The sequence below is a fragment of the Nicotiana attenuata genome, unplaced genomic scaffold (genome assembly GCF_001879085.1).
Source record: "Nicotiana attenuata strain UT unplaced genomic scaffold, NIATTr2, whole genome shotgun sequence".
Classification (NCBI taxonomy): domain Eukaryota; kingdom Viridiplantae; phylum Streptophyta; class Magnoliopsida; order Solanales; family Solanaceae; genus Nicotiana; species Nicotiana attenuata.
Window position 1 is genome coordinate 285,335 of NW_017670482.1, and position 18,514 is coordinate 303,848.

An 18,514-nucleotide genomic window follows, 5' to 3' on the forward strand; every position below is an offset into this window, starting at 1 on the left:
ACAACAAATTAGAAAATCGCCCCAAAAGGTCGACCCGAGCCCACATCTCGAAATCGGGTAAAAGTCACAAAATACGAACATCCATTCACTCACGAGTTCACTCGCGCCAAAATTATCCAAATCCGATATCAAAATTCCAATAAAAACTGAAAATTTTGGTTGAAGAACTTTTCATTTTTCCCAAATTTTCCAACTCATTCCGGATTTAAAAGATGGAATCAACTATAGATTGATGGAATATAACCATAAATAAGTCAAGAATAATCACCCAATAGTTTTCTCTGAAAATCCCCCAAAATTTCGTCCGAATCCGAGCTCTCTATATCAAGTTATGTTAAAAATGGCTTAACCCTTGATTTTGAAATGTTATATTCTGCCCAGGCATCCCTTCTTCGCGAATGCGGAAGAACCCTCGCGTTCGCGAAGAACAAAGTTGCTTCAGCCCAAAATTACTCATCGCGAACGCGATGACCTGAACACGAACGCGTAGCTTACTCAGCTCGACCCTACGCGAACACGGGCAGGCAAAATGACCTGGAGACTCAGTTGACCAGCTTTCTCTACGCGAACGCGGGAGCCTCATCGCGAACACGTAGACTTATAACCCCAGAGCTTCACGAAGGCGCGACCTTAATCGCGAACAAGAAGCACAATTCCCCTCCCGCCTCCAGCTCCTCTTCGCGAAAGAGAACTCCCCTCGCGAACGCAAAGAAGGAAACCTGTAACCGGAACACCAGAAAAATCTACAACTTCAACAAGTCCAAATTGATCCGTTAACCACCCGAAATCAACCCGAGGCCCTCGGGGACCTCAACCAAACATACCAACAAGTCCTATAACACAATACAAACTTAATCGAGCCCTCGAAACAAATCAAACAACAACAAAAACACGAATCACCCTCCAATCCAAACTTAATGAACTTTGAATCTTCAAACTTCTACAACCGATGCCGAAACCTATCAAACCACATCCGATTGACCTCGAATTTTGCAAAAAAGTCATATTCGATATTACAGACCTACTCCAACTTCCGAAATCGGAATCCGACCCCGATATCAAAAAGTCCACTTCCGGTCAAGATTTCCCAAAAATTCAACTTTAGCCATTCCAAGCCTAATTCAGCTACAGACCTCCAAAACACAATCTGGACGCGCTTCTAAGTCCAAAATCACCCAACGGAGCTAACAGAACCGACAAAACTCCATTCCAGAATCGTCTTCATACAGCTCTAACTACAGTCAAAACCCTAGAACTCAAGCTTCTATTTTAGGGACTAAGTGTCCTAAATCACTCCGAAATCAAAAACAGAACCTCTCGGCAAGTCACATAAACAGAAAAGGATATGGGGAAAACAGTAAATAGGGGATCGGGGCTAATACACTCAAAACGACCGGCCGAGTCGTTACATTCATGCAAGTCCCAAATGACATAACGAAGCCAATTCAATTCTCGAAATTGCAATCCGAGCCCGATATCAATAAGTCAACTCCCGATCAAACCTCTCAACCTTCCATACCTTCAACTTTTCAATTTTCGCTAAATTGCATCAAATTAACCTACATGCCTCCAAATCCAAATCTGGACACACTTCTAAGCCCAAAACCACCATACGAAGCTATTGGAATCATCAAAATACTATTTCAGAATCGTCTACACAAAAGTCAAACTCTGGTCAACTCTTTTTACTTAAGCTTCCAAACAAGAATTATTCTTTAAACTTAATCCCGAATCGGCCGACATCTGAACTCGACCACACACCAAGTTATAATACACAATACGAAGCTGCTCGAGACCTTAAGCCACTGAATGGGATGCTAATTCTTAAAACGATCGGTCGGGTCGTTACAAGATTACAATTCATACCATATTTGTTCATTACCCTTATGTATAGTAGGCGTTTGGACATAAAAATTATAAATTTTGAAAATATTACTCCCTTTGTTTCATATTAAATGAGGTACTTTCCTTTTTAGTCTGTTCCAAAATAAATGACACATTTCTAAATTTGAAAATAATTTAACTTTAAACTCTTTCATTTTATCCATTTACCCTTAATGAGAAGCTTTTATAGCCACACAAATGTCATGGCCCCACAAACTTTTTACCCCTTAAGCTTTTAAGACCACAAATTTCAAAAGTCTTCTTCTTTTTTGTTAAACTCCGTGCCGAGTCAAACTACCTCATCTAATATGAAACGGAGGGAGTAGTATTTAGAGTTGAATTGAAAAACGATATTTAGAATTTAAAATTAAATTTAGATATGCATTTCACTTGAAAAAATATTGCAATTTTGTAAGTGGGGAAATGAAAGTTTCCGAAAATTTCGAAAATAGTTTAGAAAAAACTCATTTTCGAATTTTTTTGCAAAAACTTGTAAAATTTCATGAACAAATATATTTTTTTTTTTGAAAAAATCAATAAAAAAGGAAAAAAATATCTATGGACAAACGAGTCCATAGTTTTTTTTTTTTTGGTTAATGCTACATCTAAGTTATGGGTGAGAAAAATATTCGGGAAACGTAAAAATTATTGATTGCTAGAGGACAATGCTTCATTTTCAAGCTTTAATTATCTAGGCATATGATTTTTCTATTTCACTTTCATAACCTATGACTTTCTAGGGTGTAGGTAGGTACCACTTTTATCAGTTACGTATCTTAATTTGTTTTGGAGATTTCTTGTTGCTATCGAGAGAGAAAAAAGAAAAGATCAGTAGTAGTTGCAAAATTTAACTGATTCCATAATTTTTGATGTGGAATATAAAATTATATGGCAAAGTTCACTAAAAATATAATAAATAGTAGATAGGAATACATATTTTTCGAGATACAATAAATTCAATAACAAGAACCTTAAAAGCGGAATCCATGAAATTTAAATTTCAATCCACCTCTGGTTATGTATTAAAATTGATTTGAGTGATCAGTACTGCCATTATTCCACAAATATTTGCTCCCACTTCACTTTCATATTTCCATTTTATGAGGTGGATTCAGAATACAAATTCAAAATTCTACCGCAACATAGAAATTAATACCATTTACTTTTATCCGTCGTAAGAAGTGATTATCGGAGTATTACCTTTACTAACTATACAAGTAAATACTTGTCTAGGGAAAACAGAAAAATTCAAAAAATTACAAAGAAAGCTAAATTTCACCTGGAAAGCAACTGAATCCACTTGTTTATATATTTTTTTCCACTTGTTCATATTTTTATGGGCTAACAACTGTCATAGAGTTATTAAACTATATATTGATGCGTTGAATAAAAAAATAAAAGAAATACTATTTAAAATATGAGGTCGTGAGATAAAAATTTTAGTGACAAAACCTAGGCATGGTATTACATTTCTTTTTAGCTACACATTTCAATAAAAAAGATTCATCATCCACCAATGATAATCGAAGTCCTCCCTTTACCACACTTATTTTAATTAAGCATTTTATTTATATACTCCAACACTATAGAGATTTAGCACAATTAGTATAATTTAATTTCATTTAGCATAACTATATATATATTATAAATATGTATACATAATTCGAACCCGAGATTCACGTCTCAATATAATCTACAGATAATTTTTAGGGATAAGGCAAAGTTCATTTTTCTTATGCATGGTAATTCCAGGCCTGACATTTGTGTCAATGTCTTCTTTTTTCACTCCATAAGGTAACTCCCAATCAAATGCATAAAGAAGATTTGACAATGCAAGTTCCACGGATGCAATCCCAAGTGCAATACCTGCAGTAATCTTTATAAATTCAAGATTCTGAGCTTTTTGAAAATATGTATATTAGTTAGCAGCTGTAAATATTTTTTTGACCGAGCGACAAAATGTGTAACTTTCACAAAAAAGTTGTGGGTTCAATTGAATACCTGGGCAACCTCTTCTGCCCGCACCAAATGGAAGTAACTCAAAATCTTGACCCTTGTAATCGATATCACTATTCAAGAATCTCTCAGGTATAAATTCTTCCTGATTTTCCCATATTTCAGGATCTCTTCCTATAGCCCAAGCGTTAACATGAACTATGGTTCCCGGCCGAATTTCATAACCTTCTAATATGGTTTTTTCCATTGATTCTCTTGGAACTAAAAGTGGAGATGGTGGATACAATCTAAATATTTCCTTTATCACTGCTTTGAGATAAGGCATGTTTTGGACATCTTCTTCATTTACAATGCCTCTCTTCCCAACTGATTTTCTGATTTCTGTTTGAACTTTTTTCATGGCTTTTGGATTCTTTATCAAGGTTGTCATTGCCCAAACAATAGCAGCTGCACTAGTGTCGGATCCTGCAACTAATATATTCTACAAGAAAAAGAAAATAAAAGTTGTAAATTCATGAGAAATTCTCAAGGCAATAATAAACACATTTGTGCTATTTACAAGTATATTAGAAGTAGCAAAATCAATCCATCTTTTAGTTATCCGCCCAACCAAGTTTAATGGGGTTGGGTGTTGACCAATTTATTGACTTGACCCGAATTAGTAGTGTAACTTGATGGTGAAATTGCAATCTAAAATCAAACATACAAAATCAACTTTGGAGATTGAGAATTATGAAGATTTGAAATAACTTAAACTAATAACTTAAGAAAAATAAGTCTAACTATCAATTTTAATCAAAAAGCAAAATAAAAAAGAGGGTAGGTTTGGTCTTGTTGAGCATATTGGGTTATGACTCATCGTTTGACTTATCTTGTCCCAACCCATTTTGATTCAACTAAACTTTGCTGACTTGGAACACTACCTGTTTTGACCATATCCATGTATGGTCCAACCTGCCCATTTAACACCTCTACGTGCGTATATACTTATACATAGTATGTGTGCGAGCACGTCTAAAGTAGGTAAGTTAGGGAAATTACCATGAGAAGTCCTTTTATATCCTCCATAGTAAGATCAATTGGTGTTGATTGCTCTTTCTTCAATTGTAGCAAAACATCAACAATATCTCCATCCATATATTTTGGCCTATTGGGATTGAGATGTTGCTCAATGAGTTCTTCATAAAAATTATCCAAATCCTTGAAAATCCTCTCAAGTCTATCTATCAATCCACTTAATTTATCAATCCAACTTAAAGAAGGGAAAAAATCAGATACAAAGAAGCTAGCCATCATTGCTTGTGCCTCAGCTAAAAGATAATCAAATCTCTTCCTTTCATGTGCTTCTTCTTCAAACCTAACACCAAAAGCAACTCTACAAATAATAGTACTAGTTAATGAAATCATTAACTTACTCAAATTGGTAATTTGTGACGTAGAAGCTTGTTTTGATATTTTCTTAATCATTCTAAAGACTTCATCTTCACGAATTGGACTAAATAATTGAACTTTTTTTAGACTAAAAAGATGAAGAACACAAATTTTTCTCATTTCTCTCCAATAATCATTGTAAGGTGCAAAAACAATATCACGACCATAGTAAGACAATTTTTGTTGGCCAAGAATAGATGGTCTACTACAAAATACTAAATCTTGTGTTTTCAATACTTCTTTTGCTAATTTTGCTGAAGAAACTACAACCATTTGAGCAGAAGCAAGTTTAAAGGAGAAGATTTTTCCATATTTCTTGGAAAGTTTCAAAAAATAGAGATGAGGGTTTAAAGTATCATATTGATGCAAATTTCCAATGAATGGTAAGCCTATAGGACCTGGTGGCAATGTGTTTCTTCCACCATTTTTGGATTTAGAAAGAAGGAAAATAAGAATGAAAGGAAGGGCTACAAAGAGTAGAAAGAGCATTATCGTTTTGTTTCGCCAACTGTCTAGTCATATGAAATATCTTTTATAGATGTTCTTATGTTAAAAACTTTCCTTTTCTTTGATTGAAGATTTAACTAAATTCAATGTGGGTCTAAACAATTTTTTTTTTTGTTTTGAAAAATGGGATTTTTTTCCTAATTATACCATATATGAAACCTTATTACTAAAAATGTGCATTGTTTGTTAATTACCCGCCCAGTCCACGTTTTGCCTACAAATTTTGTACCATTCGACTATTAGGCATTAAAAGGGCAGAATATTCCCTAAAATTAAGGAGAAAATCTTGGTGTTAATTGATTATACATTAAATTCAATTTTTAAAAAGGGAAAGGAGATTTCTCATCTGCGTATTTTTCTCCAGAACTACAATTCAAATTCTCGAAAAAAAGAAAAGAACGAACAATTCAAATTTTCGAGTTTCAACAACTCAAAGTTGAAAAATCTGTTCTTCGTCGTTTCTTCTATCACGGGAGGTTTGAGAGACTTCAATACCAAGTTCCGTTGCAGCAGGATTTGGGGTGTTTGAGGATCCTGATCCACCACCCTCTACATATACCCTTATCTTCTACTAATCCTCCCACCGCAACTGATCAACCCCTTCAACATCTTCAAGGCTAAGATCAAAATGAAGTCAATGACAATAACTTAAAGCTTGTAAAGAACAACAAAAATGAGAAGAAAAAAAATAACAGCAATAGGTCTTCTTAGTTTTATGATATTATCTACAAATTTACTACATATATCTACAATTTGACTACAATTTCTTTATTTAGTGCAGGAATTTTTTTTTTAATATACAGTATCTCCAGATTGTAGATAAATTGTAGGCAAATTGTAGTTTACTTATAGTTTGTAGTTAATTTGTAGATAAATTGTAGATAAAATGTAGATATATTGTAGATACTATATTTTTAATATTGTAAATTTTTTTTCTTTATGTTTGTTTTGAAAATGTAGGTGAGGGCTTCAACAGATCATATACATACTGTGTTGGATGATGTGAAGCGGTACATTGTGTGTCTAGAAAACAAGAAATGTAGTTGTGACCAATTCCAACTTGAAGAACTTTCATGTGTAAATTGTTTCCAGATTGTAGTTATAATGTCGGTTAAATGTAGTTAATTTGTAGTTTTTGTAAAATTTTGCAGACAATTTGCAGATTAATTGTGGATGTCACATTTCTACAATTGGCTCTTCATCTACAAAATTTGTACAAAAAAATACAAATAAAAGCTGCCAAAATAGCAATTCATAACATTCCAATCAAGAAATATGAGAAGAAGTTTAGAAGTGATTTATTATCACGTCTTTTTCCATTAATTGGATCGACACTAACATATCGCCCATGCTGTTTTATGACACTTGATGGCCACGATGGTGATGCCTGCAATCTTGATGGCCACAATGGTGATGCCTGCAACCTTTCGACCAGGTGACGTCGAAACGGAATTCAAACAAATCATTTTCCTGAAAGAGGGAATTTTGTTTGGTTACAGAAGAGGGAAAATGGTAAAAAGAATGTGGGGTATGGGTAAAAACGTGGGTGAGGGGGTGAGGGGTAAGGAGAGAGAAACATGAGATATATGGATACCTTTAATTAAGGAGTAAAAACTGCCCATTAATTAGATATGGATACCTTTAATTAAGGAGTAGAAACAGCCCATTAATTAGACCCTTAATTAAGTATGGTATAGGATTGGTAATTTGGTATACGGGTTTGTAATTAAATCAAACCTTAAACATTGAGGGTAATAAGGTTTCATATGTGGTATAGGAATGTAAAAATCCCTTGAAAAATTCCGGGGAATTTGAAACAACTCAGCCCATTAATGATATTGTCCGCTTTGGACCTAGGCCCGCACGACTTTAAAACGCGTCACTAGAGTTTACAGTATATTTACTTATATACCCAACATCTCTCCCGTGTTTTGTCGATATGGGATTCGTTCAGGGTGTCACATACCCCCCCCCTTAGGGACTCAGCGTCCTCGCCGAAGTTTGCCCCACCGTCGTTCAAGCGTAATGCACCACATCTTCAAATTTATACTCACAGCGACAAGACACAAAGAGTAAACTATTATTTTGGGTGCTATGACCCTTTACAGTACCCCTTGTTATTTCCATATGGTCAAGGTGGGTGGCACTGTGGTATAAAGAAACTTCCCAGTGCAGATAATATTCCTAAAAAGTGCACTCTGCTTGAATTTGAATAATTTCCAACTTTTACCTCCGTTGATGGATATCTTGATATGGAGCTCAAAATTTACAAAAAGTAAAACACAAAAGAGATACAATTTCAGTTCGTGAATATTACTGTTATAAATTTCAGATAAGGAACGATGATGAGGATGAAATTTTGCATATAGGAAGATTATTGCGGCAATATTCAATAGATGAATACATAAAATTAGAGACACAAAGGTTGGACTTTGTTTCGTTCAATCAAGATTTGTTCAGAATGGGTATACTGCAAGGACTTCTTGATATATAAAGACTTGGGGAATGAGATGCTTCCAATATTGGAAAACAAACATTTCTCCCAAATTCTTTTATAAGAAGTCCTAGAGATATGCGTCAATGTTGTATGAATACTATTACATTGGTACAATGTACGCACGGGGTGAGAGAGCCCGTACGTAGCTAAAAGCATGTATATGTCCGGGTTGACTTAGGACTTTATCATGCAATATTTGAATTATTTCACTACTGAAAAATGGCAGAATTTTAAGCGCCAAAACGGTCGAAAATCGATCGGAAATCACGAATTTCCGACTACTTTCCAACCAAAACTGGTCAGTCGGAAAACAATTTCCGACCGAATCCATCGGCGATTTCCGACCAAAGTAGTCAGAACATTCAAAAAGGTCAGACGACCAAATATTTTCAAATTTTCGACCAAAGTGGTCGGAATTTTACTGACCGAATCGGCCGTAATAATATAAATAAAAATAATTATTTATTTAAATTTAAATAATAAAAATATATAATTTTTGATCGAATCAGTTGGAAATTAATAAGTAAAAAATAAAATTTTGTTACGACCCAAATCTCCCTCCGTAGGAGGTCGTGACGGCACCTAGTCTTAGGGACTAGGTAATCCTAACATTCATTGAAATAATAACAGTATTTAACTAACATCTGACAATAAGGAATAGAAATCTCTATACAATTTACAATCCCAAAACCGGTAGTACAAGCCATAAGCTCTATAGAGCTTGCTAGACAACCTCTAAATACAACTGCTTCGAAATAAGGATAAACATTGTAAATACAAAATAAGAGGGTAACTCCGAAGCCTGCGAACGCAGCAGTAGGTTTACCTTGAGTCTCCACGGCAACATCTGTACATCTAGCTAACGATAGACTGACTCCGAAATACCTGGATCTGCATAAAAAAATTATGCAGAAGCATAGTAAGAGTACACCACAGCGGTACCCAGTAAGTATCAAGACTAGCCTCAGTGGAGTAGTGACGAGGGACAGTCAAGACACCTACTGGACTAGATAACCTGGACAAGTATAAGTAGAGAACTAATAGAGTATGATATCTCTACAAAACTACGCATAATGACAATAATGATACGGTGCTTTCAATAAGAAACAAAAGTAACAATTAGCGGCGAAGCACAACAAGTAATAACACCGTAGAGTAAGCTGATCACAGTCTACACCCGATGAAAACAGATAAAAGAAAGACAAATAGCAACTCGGCAAGGATAACCTCTATCACACCAGGTCTATTTATTAGTCTCCACGAGGTACCATACCTCAATTATATTCACAAGCCACGGATCTCACTTTATGAGCACTAAACACATGTCACCTTGTGCCCTCATTTCAACTAGTAACTTGCACGGACAACTCACATGTCAATAGAACCATTCTCACATAGAAGGCAAATGGACAAGGGTGTGCATCAACACTCAATAATATCAGGATCCATCCTTATAAACCGATAGGAGTGATTGACTACATGTATGCTTGTGCAAGTATTCTAACACAGTTCACGCCAACTAGTAAGTATAGAGAAAATAGACAGCACGTAAGAATGTTTTTCCACAATTTTCACAAGATAAAACTCACACAGGTAGTTGCGCCACTGCCCAAATATCAACCACAAGAATTCCCCCAGGCCATCACAAGTGATCATAATCAATCCCTGACATAACCCACCTTGTCTTGCCACGTGCGCAATAATAAAGCAAAATTCCCGCCTTTTCTCGCCATACGTTCATAATAATATTCTCACATTGTCTCACCACATGCGCAACCCAAATATATATATATCCCGCCTTGTCACGCCGCATGTGCACAATCAATAGTAACAATAGTACGGCAGAAACCTCGTGTAACACAATCACAACCGCACGGCAAAAACCTCGTGCATTACAATAACAACCGCACGACATAAACCTCGTGCATCACAACTCTGAGTACAACAACAACAATGACAACAACACAAGAGTATGGCAAGTAAATCATCTCAAGATCTTTCGATCACAAAGAAACGGTAGAACTAGTTCACAAAGAATAAACACAATAGAGAATACTAGTCATAATAAGAATAGCTCAACAGGGGAGAAATAATATGTAACAACGACCCCCACAATGTACAGTTCAACAACAAGGGAGATAACGCGAGTCAAATAATACCAAATAAGGACAAGTCAACTAAGATATAGGATATCTAAACTTCTTTTAAGGTTGAGCAATTACGAAAGAGATACAATAATTCAATTAAGGGTAAGCAGCAGAAAGATAATCATAACCTCAATTGTTATGATACTTTCGATTACAGGAGAGATAATTATACTTTCAATTAAGAAGAAGCGACTAGGGAGGGATAGCATGGCAATAGAAGAGTTAACAACTCCAGTTAAGTCACATAAGATTTAAATAGGCAATAAGAGTGGATCATGAAGCAATTAATTCCATTAAAATACGTAGAGGTGAAAACTAGTAAATGTGAACTCAATCATAGCAAAACAACTTCATATCTAGTGAATATAAAGGCCTAAGAGCCCTAAAAAGTAAACTTTCCTCAAATAAGACCGAGCACGTACCCGTGACCTCGCGTACACGGACTTCACATGATACAATTAGTAGAGAGGACTCAAATATTAAGGGGTAGTTCCTCCACACGAAGCTAGGCAAGATACTTACCTCAAAGAAGATAACCGTTACTCTAAAATGAACTTCTCGGGTGAAATAACCTCCGGACGGCTCAAATCTAGCCAAAATTACTTCAAAGCATAAAGAAAACTCATAAGAAATTATTCCAGATAATAAAGCTTCAATCTTTATCAATAACTAAAAATCAACCCAAAAGTCGATCCCCGGTCCCGCACCTCGTAACCCGAAAATTTTTACAAAATCCAAACACCCATTCCGATACGAGTTAAACCATACTAAAATTATCAAATTCAAATACAATTTCGTCCTCAAATCATTATTTTATATTTTGAAAGTTTTTTTCAAAATCCCCATTTTCCATCAACTCAAAACACTAATTTAATGATAAAAATAAAGATGGAATTATAGAATATAATAAATTCTAGGTGAAGAACACTTACCCAATTGTTTTGCTTGAAAAACCCACAAAGAATCGCTCAAAACCGAGCTCTAGAACTCCAAAAAAATGTGAAAAATGGCCAACCCTCGGAATAGAGTACTTTTATATTCTTCCCAGGTATTTGTACATCGCGATCGTTGAAAAATAGCTGCGATCGCAAAGAAGGAAAAGTCCACTGCCAGCAAATGCACTATGCGATCGCGTACAGATACACGCGATCGCGAAGTAGAAAAGGACTGATGCCCCAAGAACGTGCTACGCGATCGCGAAAGGGAACCAGCTGGACCTATGATACGCGAACTCGTTGAAGGAAAAAACAGACTTACGCGTTCGCGTACAGAAGCATGAAAACGCGTAGAGTATATATTTCCTGCCTCATAAAATCACACTACGCGATCGCGGAAGAGATGATGCGATCGCGGAAGGAAACCAGTAACCAGCAGAACAACAATCCAAAAATAGAAGGAAATAGCCCGTAGCCCATCCGAAACACACCTGAGGCCCCCGGGACCTCGTCTAAACAACAAGTCCCATAAGCCAACACGGGCTCGCTCGAGGTCTCAAATCACACAAACAATGTTGAAACTACGAATCACACCATGAATCGAACTAATGAACTTTCAAATCTTCAAACTTCTAAAACTCTCCCCAAAACCTATCAAATCAACTCGGAATGCCGTCAAATTTCGCAGGCAAGTCCCAAATGGCATAACGGAGCTGTTCCAACTCTCGAAATCGCATTCTGACCCCTATATAACCAAAGTAAACTCTTGGTCAAACCTCTCAACCTTCCAAACTTCAATTTTTCCAATTTTCGTTGAAATGCTTCAAATTACCCCATGGACCTCCGAATCCAAATCCAGATGCACGCCTAAGTCCAAAATCACCATACAAAGCTGTTGAAATAATCAAAACCCCATTCCGGAGTCGTTTACATAAAAATCAAATTCCGGTCAACTCTTAGCGCTTAAGCTTCCGAAACTGGAATACTTCTTCCAAATTGACTCTAATCACCCGATAACCGAACTCGACCACGCACGCAAGCCATAACACATAGTATGAAGCTGTTCAAAACCTTATGCCGTGGAACAGGACTTTAAATTCTCAAAACGACTGGCCGGGTCGTTACAAATTTATTTAATTTCTGACGAAATCCGTCAAAAACTATTAAATATTAATTATTATTTTCCTAATTTCCAACCGATTTGGTCAGAAATCTGGGTGTTTCTGGTAAAATCTAGGCAATTGTCCGACTGTCTCAGTCGAAATTCAGTCGGAATTTTCTGTAAAACTGGCAGAATTCTGCTCAATTTTGAGCTACACCACATGTCAAACTATTACAATACAATAACGCCAACAAACAATCGACAAATATAACATCTAAGCCAACAATACCAACCATTAACACAATCTAAACCAATAATACCAACCATTAACACAATCTAAACCAACAATACCAACCATTGACACAATCTAAACCAACAAATCCATTAAACCTAACAATTTGGGCATAAAAACATCCAAATAGTAGCCCACATTCAAGTTTAAAAATAAAACATAAAGTTGTCTGTCACAATCAAGTTTACCAATCAAGCAAAATACCACACCTAAACTACTACACATCAGATTCAGTTTGTTCATCCTCATTATCAGATAGATCATGCCCATGTTTTCTCATAAATTTCTGCATCTTAACAAATGTTCCACATTGGGAGTCCAACTGTTACTTCAAATCACGATTTTTTTTTCTCATATCTTCCAGCTGTTCTTGATTTTGAGAAGAAGAAGAATTGGCCAAGAGTGGGTTTGGATGACCTGTAGGTCGACCTACTCCAAGTCCGTAGACTCTGCCTTTGTTTACTCCACCCGGTGCCTCTGTCCACAATGAAGCCATATCATCAGGTGTTGGTTGAGTTGAAGGAAGCTGAGTTTGTTGCCATTCTTCCACCATTTTATGATAATCTTCCTAAAATAAAAACATAACTATTATGTAAACAAACCAATATTGATAAACCATAAATAATTATGAAGTTAGTATTTTGCATATGTGTCCGATGCACGCGTCTCCACCCAGTGTTCTCTTATGCTATCCTTCTTCTCTTTCTTATGCGTCTCCTTGAAGACCTCAGCGTGACTCATATCTCGCCCTCTTTCTTTTCCTTCATAAAAAAAGCATGAGTTAGACATTACAATCGTAAAATTCTATATGTAAAACTAAGAAAAAATTTATAAGTAATTGCCAATCTTAGTTTATGGGCCGCAAAACTAATCGAACCTCCTGTGTGCAATGAGCCACCTTTACTGGAGACACGGTTTGCCTTTGCTTGTTCACTCTTCTTTTTCAATTCTGCGGTATTCCATTTCTCAATAAGTTTATCCCAAACATCTTCTCTTAACCACCTAGGCATTTTACCAGCATTCCGAGTAGCGAACAGAGTATCTTTAATTCGCTTAGCAGCCTTCTTCTCAAAAATATTATTTATGTCATTTTGATGCTAAGGATACCATGTCACTTTGTCTGCAATATAAAAAAGTAACATTAAATGAAGACGATAATTATTAAATAAATGTAATCAATTTTTACCCTAAATTGATTCCACATTTGCTCTCTGATGCTATACGGTATCTATCTCCAAGAATTCCACGGCTCATGATAAAATGACTTCATGGAATCCACAACCAAATGTGTTGACTAAAAGGATGGAAAAAACCTGCATTAAAATTAACATATATATAATTAATAAACATATCTAAAAGTACATTCAAAACCTAAAAATAGTATAAGAACCTTCTTACCCGTCCTCTTAGGGGACGATTATTAATCGATTATAACTATCAAATTGTAAGTCCCCTCCAAGATTCTGCCTGCGTCTACTAGATGGTGCAGAAGCAGCACTATTTGTAGCTGGGCGAGAGCCTCCAATATCAAACCTAGATATGCTGGGAATGGATGATGATGATGGAGTGGAAGATGATGGAGAAACAAAAGACAAACCATCATGCTGACTACCATGAAAGCTCGGGGATGCACCAGTTGATGAGCCACCATGCTGACTACCATGAAAGCCCGGGGGTGCAGCAGCTGGTGAACCAGTATGCTGACTACCATAAAAGCTCGGGGTTCAGCAGCTGGTGAGCCACCATGCTGACTACCATGAAAGCTCGGTGAAGATGATAGTATAGAAGGTGTTGGTATAAAGTTAAAATTAGTGTTACTTTGACTTTCTTTGGCAGGCATAGAATAATACTGAACTGAATTATTAGATGGAGGGGGATAGTGAACATGGTAGATGGCAATAAAGTCTACTGAGGAGGATGAGGAAGAGGATGGAGAAGAAGAGGAGGACTCATATTTGGCATACTTGAGGTAGTTGGAACAAGTTGTTTTTTCTTCTTAGATTTCATCTTTTCCTTCCCCTTAGATGCCATATCTGTAACATAATCATAATAAAATACAAAACAAAAAATACAACAAGTGATAGTAAATATAAAATAATTATTCTACAAATTAAATGACTAAAGAAATAAATAAACAACCTAACAAGTCATAAAAATATAAAATAATTTTGAAACATAATAGATAATTAAAGGAATAACATAAAATGCTTAGCATGTCATAAAAACATACAACAATTCTTCAAATATATTAAATGATTGAAGGAAGAAGAAAATAAAAAAGAATAACAAGTCAATCCTCATCGAAATCTTCATAGTAATCATCTAAGTCTTCATCATCGCTTGTTTCACTTTCATCTAGTAATTGTTCATCGTCACTTGTTTCATGTTCAACACCCCTATCTTTGTCCTCATTTGGTCCAACGACAGAAGGATCATATTCTTCATATATCCCTTCATTATACTGCAATTCATCTACTAATTCATCATCCACTATTGATTCAACATTTGAATTGTCATTCTGGTACGCCACATCATTCTGGTACAATACATCTAATGCATCTTCGACTTTTACTCTACCCACAGGCTTTGTTTTCACAACTACCCGCCATGCAGACTTATTCTTGATCAAAGGATAAGGAGCATAATACACGTGTTTTACCTTTTGTGCAATGATAAAGGGATCATAAAGTCTACAATGCCCCGTGTTTTTAATTTCAACTATTTTGTACTGAGCGTGCACCTTTGTACCTCTATTCGGTGTTGGATCATACCATTTTCATCGAAAGAGTACCAACTTTTTCTTCGGCCAACCTACAGTATACTCCAATTCCAAAATCTCTTGAAGCACACCATAATAATCAACATCCCCATCACCTTTCACCCATACCCCACTATTGTTGGTTTTCTTTCCATTAGACCATTCTTCTGTATGAAACTTGTACCTATTGACCATTTATTTAGACATCACTCTGACTTTAGAGGTTCCCAAGCTATATCACGTAAAAATTAGTCATTAACGCGATTAGATAAATCATGAACATATATATATATATATATAATTAAATATAATTTAGAATTTTAAAAATACGTATAGTTAATTTACATATAATAAAAATCATGTTAAATAATAAGTAATACTTACAAATTCTTTAAAACACTCTGAAAACTTGGGATAAACAACATCTTGCCCTTATGTACCTACAAAGTAGCTGCCATTATAACTTTTATTAGTTAAATTAGTAGTAGATCTAATATAAAAGTGTGTAATATATACAAATATATACTTACCTATAATAAGTTTGGACCTCAGGTAATCCAACAATACATGTGTTGTAGCTGACTTTAGCTCCATCTCAGAACACCTTCGCTTTGGACTATTTTTTGGACCTCCTTTACCTGATTGATTAAAAATGGAAAAGGGTGGTGCCAAAGGATCGATTTCACCTCCATCGACATGCCGATTCTGTCACGACCCAAAATCCAGTAGTCGTGATGGAACCTAACCCAACCCGCTAGGTAAGCCAACTAATCACTATCCAACCCCAATAATGTTAATAAGTCAATTAAACATAAATAAATTATCTGGATCTATTATATTTCCTTAGGACTGTTAGTACAAATCATGAGCTTCTAAGATTAGAGTTTACAAAGCAGATATGAAGAAAATACATCTGCTGTTTGAAAAGTACATAAACAGAATTTTATAGTCTAAGGCTACCGTGACAAGAGGCAGCTACAGCAGGAACGCGAGTACGCCTTCAAATCCAGCAACCATCAAACGTAGCAACATCGACATCTGGGATCTGCACGCACTGTGCAGGAAGTGCAGAATGAGTACAACCGACCCGATGTACTCAAAAAGTAACAAACCTAACCTCAGGTTGAAAGCAGTGCGAGCTGGAACATAGGTCGGGTCCAACACAAATAACCAATAGTAGTTCATACAACATAGAGAAAACAAACAAGGAGATACTTTCAAGGGTAAAGATGTTCCACTTTTACACAGTTTTAAAAAAAAATAGTTTCGCTTTTCAAGAATATCAGTGAAAAATCAAAATTCTTTATCAAATCAACGAAATATCATGAGATAGTTTGAAAACAGTAATTTTTATTCCTGAGAATCCTTTCCACAATAGGTAAACATGTTTCATTTCCTTTTTCAAATAACAGGTGTGCAATACCACTCTATGCTCGCATACTAATGTGTAAAAGTCATGAATGATGTGATACTGTACAACATGAGGAAAAATGCATCTCTATGCATGTATGCCATATATGCATGTCAATGACATGTATCTCAGAGATGAATCATGTATTCACACTCTCAGAGTACTCAACCTCACTGTATCACACCTTCCACTCATCATAATCAACCACTCGGTACTGTATATGACCCATATAGCCCAAGGAAGATCCATCACGGAATATATATATCACTGACTATAAGTCACCTAGTACCGAGGAAACAGGCCAATGTAGCCTCATGGGGAAGATCCATCTCCATACCAAGGGAAGATCCATCCCTGAATATAATCAACCGCGCTCACTGGTGGTGTGTAGACTGTAGAGGAGCTCCTTCAGCCCAAGCGCTATAACAAGCCAACGAAGGCATAATCAATAATCTGCTGCGGTGTGCAGCCCGATCCCACAATTGTCATTCATATTCAGGCTCTCGGCCTCACCCAGTCATCAATCTCTCCAGTCTCACCCACGGGCTTACAATGTCATGAAAACTGACCCGGAACAATGATATGATGTATCAATAAGTAAAAACTGAGACTGAGATATGATATGAATGCATGAATGTGACTGAGTACGAAATATCAATGAATTCAACGAGATGACAGCAAGAAACGACCATTATGGGTCTTAATATTATCAGCATAATGCCTAAACATGATATCTAGTATGATGTACAACTCATTTATCTTATCACATGGTGAAAACACATATATCAAAAGAAATAGGGCCACTATTCAGTGCCCTAGGAACAACAGAGTCACAACTCACAGGGTGCACGCCCACACGCCCGTCACCTAGCATGTGTGTCACCTCAACACCAATCACATAGCACATAATTCGGGATTTTATACCCTCAGCACTAAGTTTAGAAGAGTTACTTATCTTAAACAAGCCAATTTCGACCGAGCAAGCCAAGTGATGCTCCAAGAATCCCATCACGCACGTTCCGACCTTCGAATGGCTCAAAACTAATCAAAAACAACTAAAATACATCAAACAATGCTAAAGGAACCAATCCCAATAAAAAAAGGTCGAATCTTTAATCAAAAGCCCAAAATCGGCCAAAAAGCCCAACCCGGGCCCGCACCTCGGAACCCGACAAAACTCATAAAATCTGTCAACCCATTCAATTACGAGTTCAACCATACTAATTTTACTCAAATCCGACTCCGAATCGGTGTTCAAAACTCAAAATTTTATATTATGAAACTTTAGGCCAAAATCCCCAATTTCTTCTTTAAAATTCATCAACCAAAAGCTAAGATGGAAGATAGATTCATGAAATATAACCAACAACCGAGTAGAGATCACTTACCACAATTCATATGATGAAAAGCGCTTCGAAAAATTGCTCAATTCCGAGCTCCCCAACTCAAAATATGCTAAATGCACAAAACCCTCGTTTTAATAATGTTCTGCCTCGTTTCTTGTGCCAAAAGATCTCGAAACTCACTTTTTATACCTCCAATGGATTCGTTGTTAAATTCTAGTCAAGTTATGCTCTTGAATCACTCCATTTGA

General features: G+C 36.2%; 1 protein-coding gene across 2 annotated transcripts; it reads right to left on the reverse strand.

Moving 5' to 3' along the window:
• Positions 1–3,375: 3,375 nt before the first annotated feature.
• Positions 3,376–5,808, reverse strand: LOC109240070 (cytochrome P450 83B1-like). Of its 2 annotated transcripts, none has more exons than XM_019406686.1 (3): positions 4,882–5,808; positions 3,886–4,321; positions 3,376–3,750 (listed from the first exon to the last, which is right to left on the reverse strand). In XM_019406686.1, exons 1-3 carry the CDS (start codon positions 5,758–5,760, stop codon positions 3,578–3,580), a joined length of 1,488 nt encoding a protein of 495 aa, XP_019262231.1. In that variant the 5' UTR covers positions 5,761–5,808; the 3' UTR covers positions 3,376–3,577. The 2 variants fall into 2 exon arrangements, with proteins under 2 accessions (XP_019262231.1, XP_019262232.1); XM_019406687.1 differs by having other exon boundaries at positions 3,590–3,760.
• Positions 5,809–18,514: the final 12,706 nt, after the last annotated feature.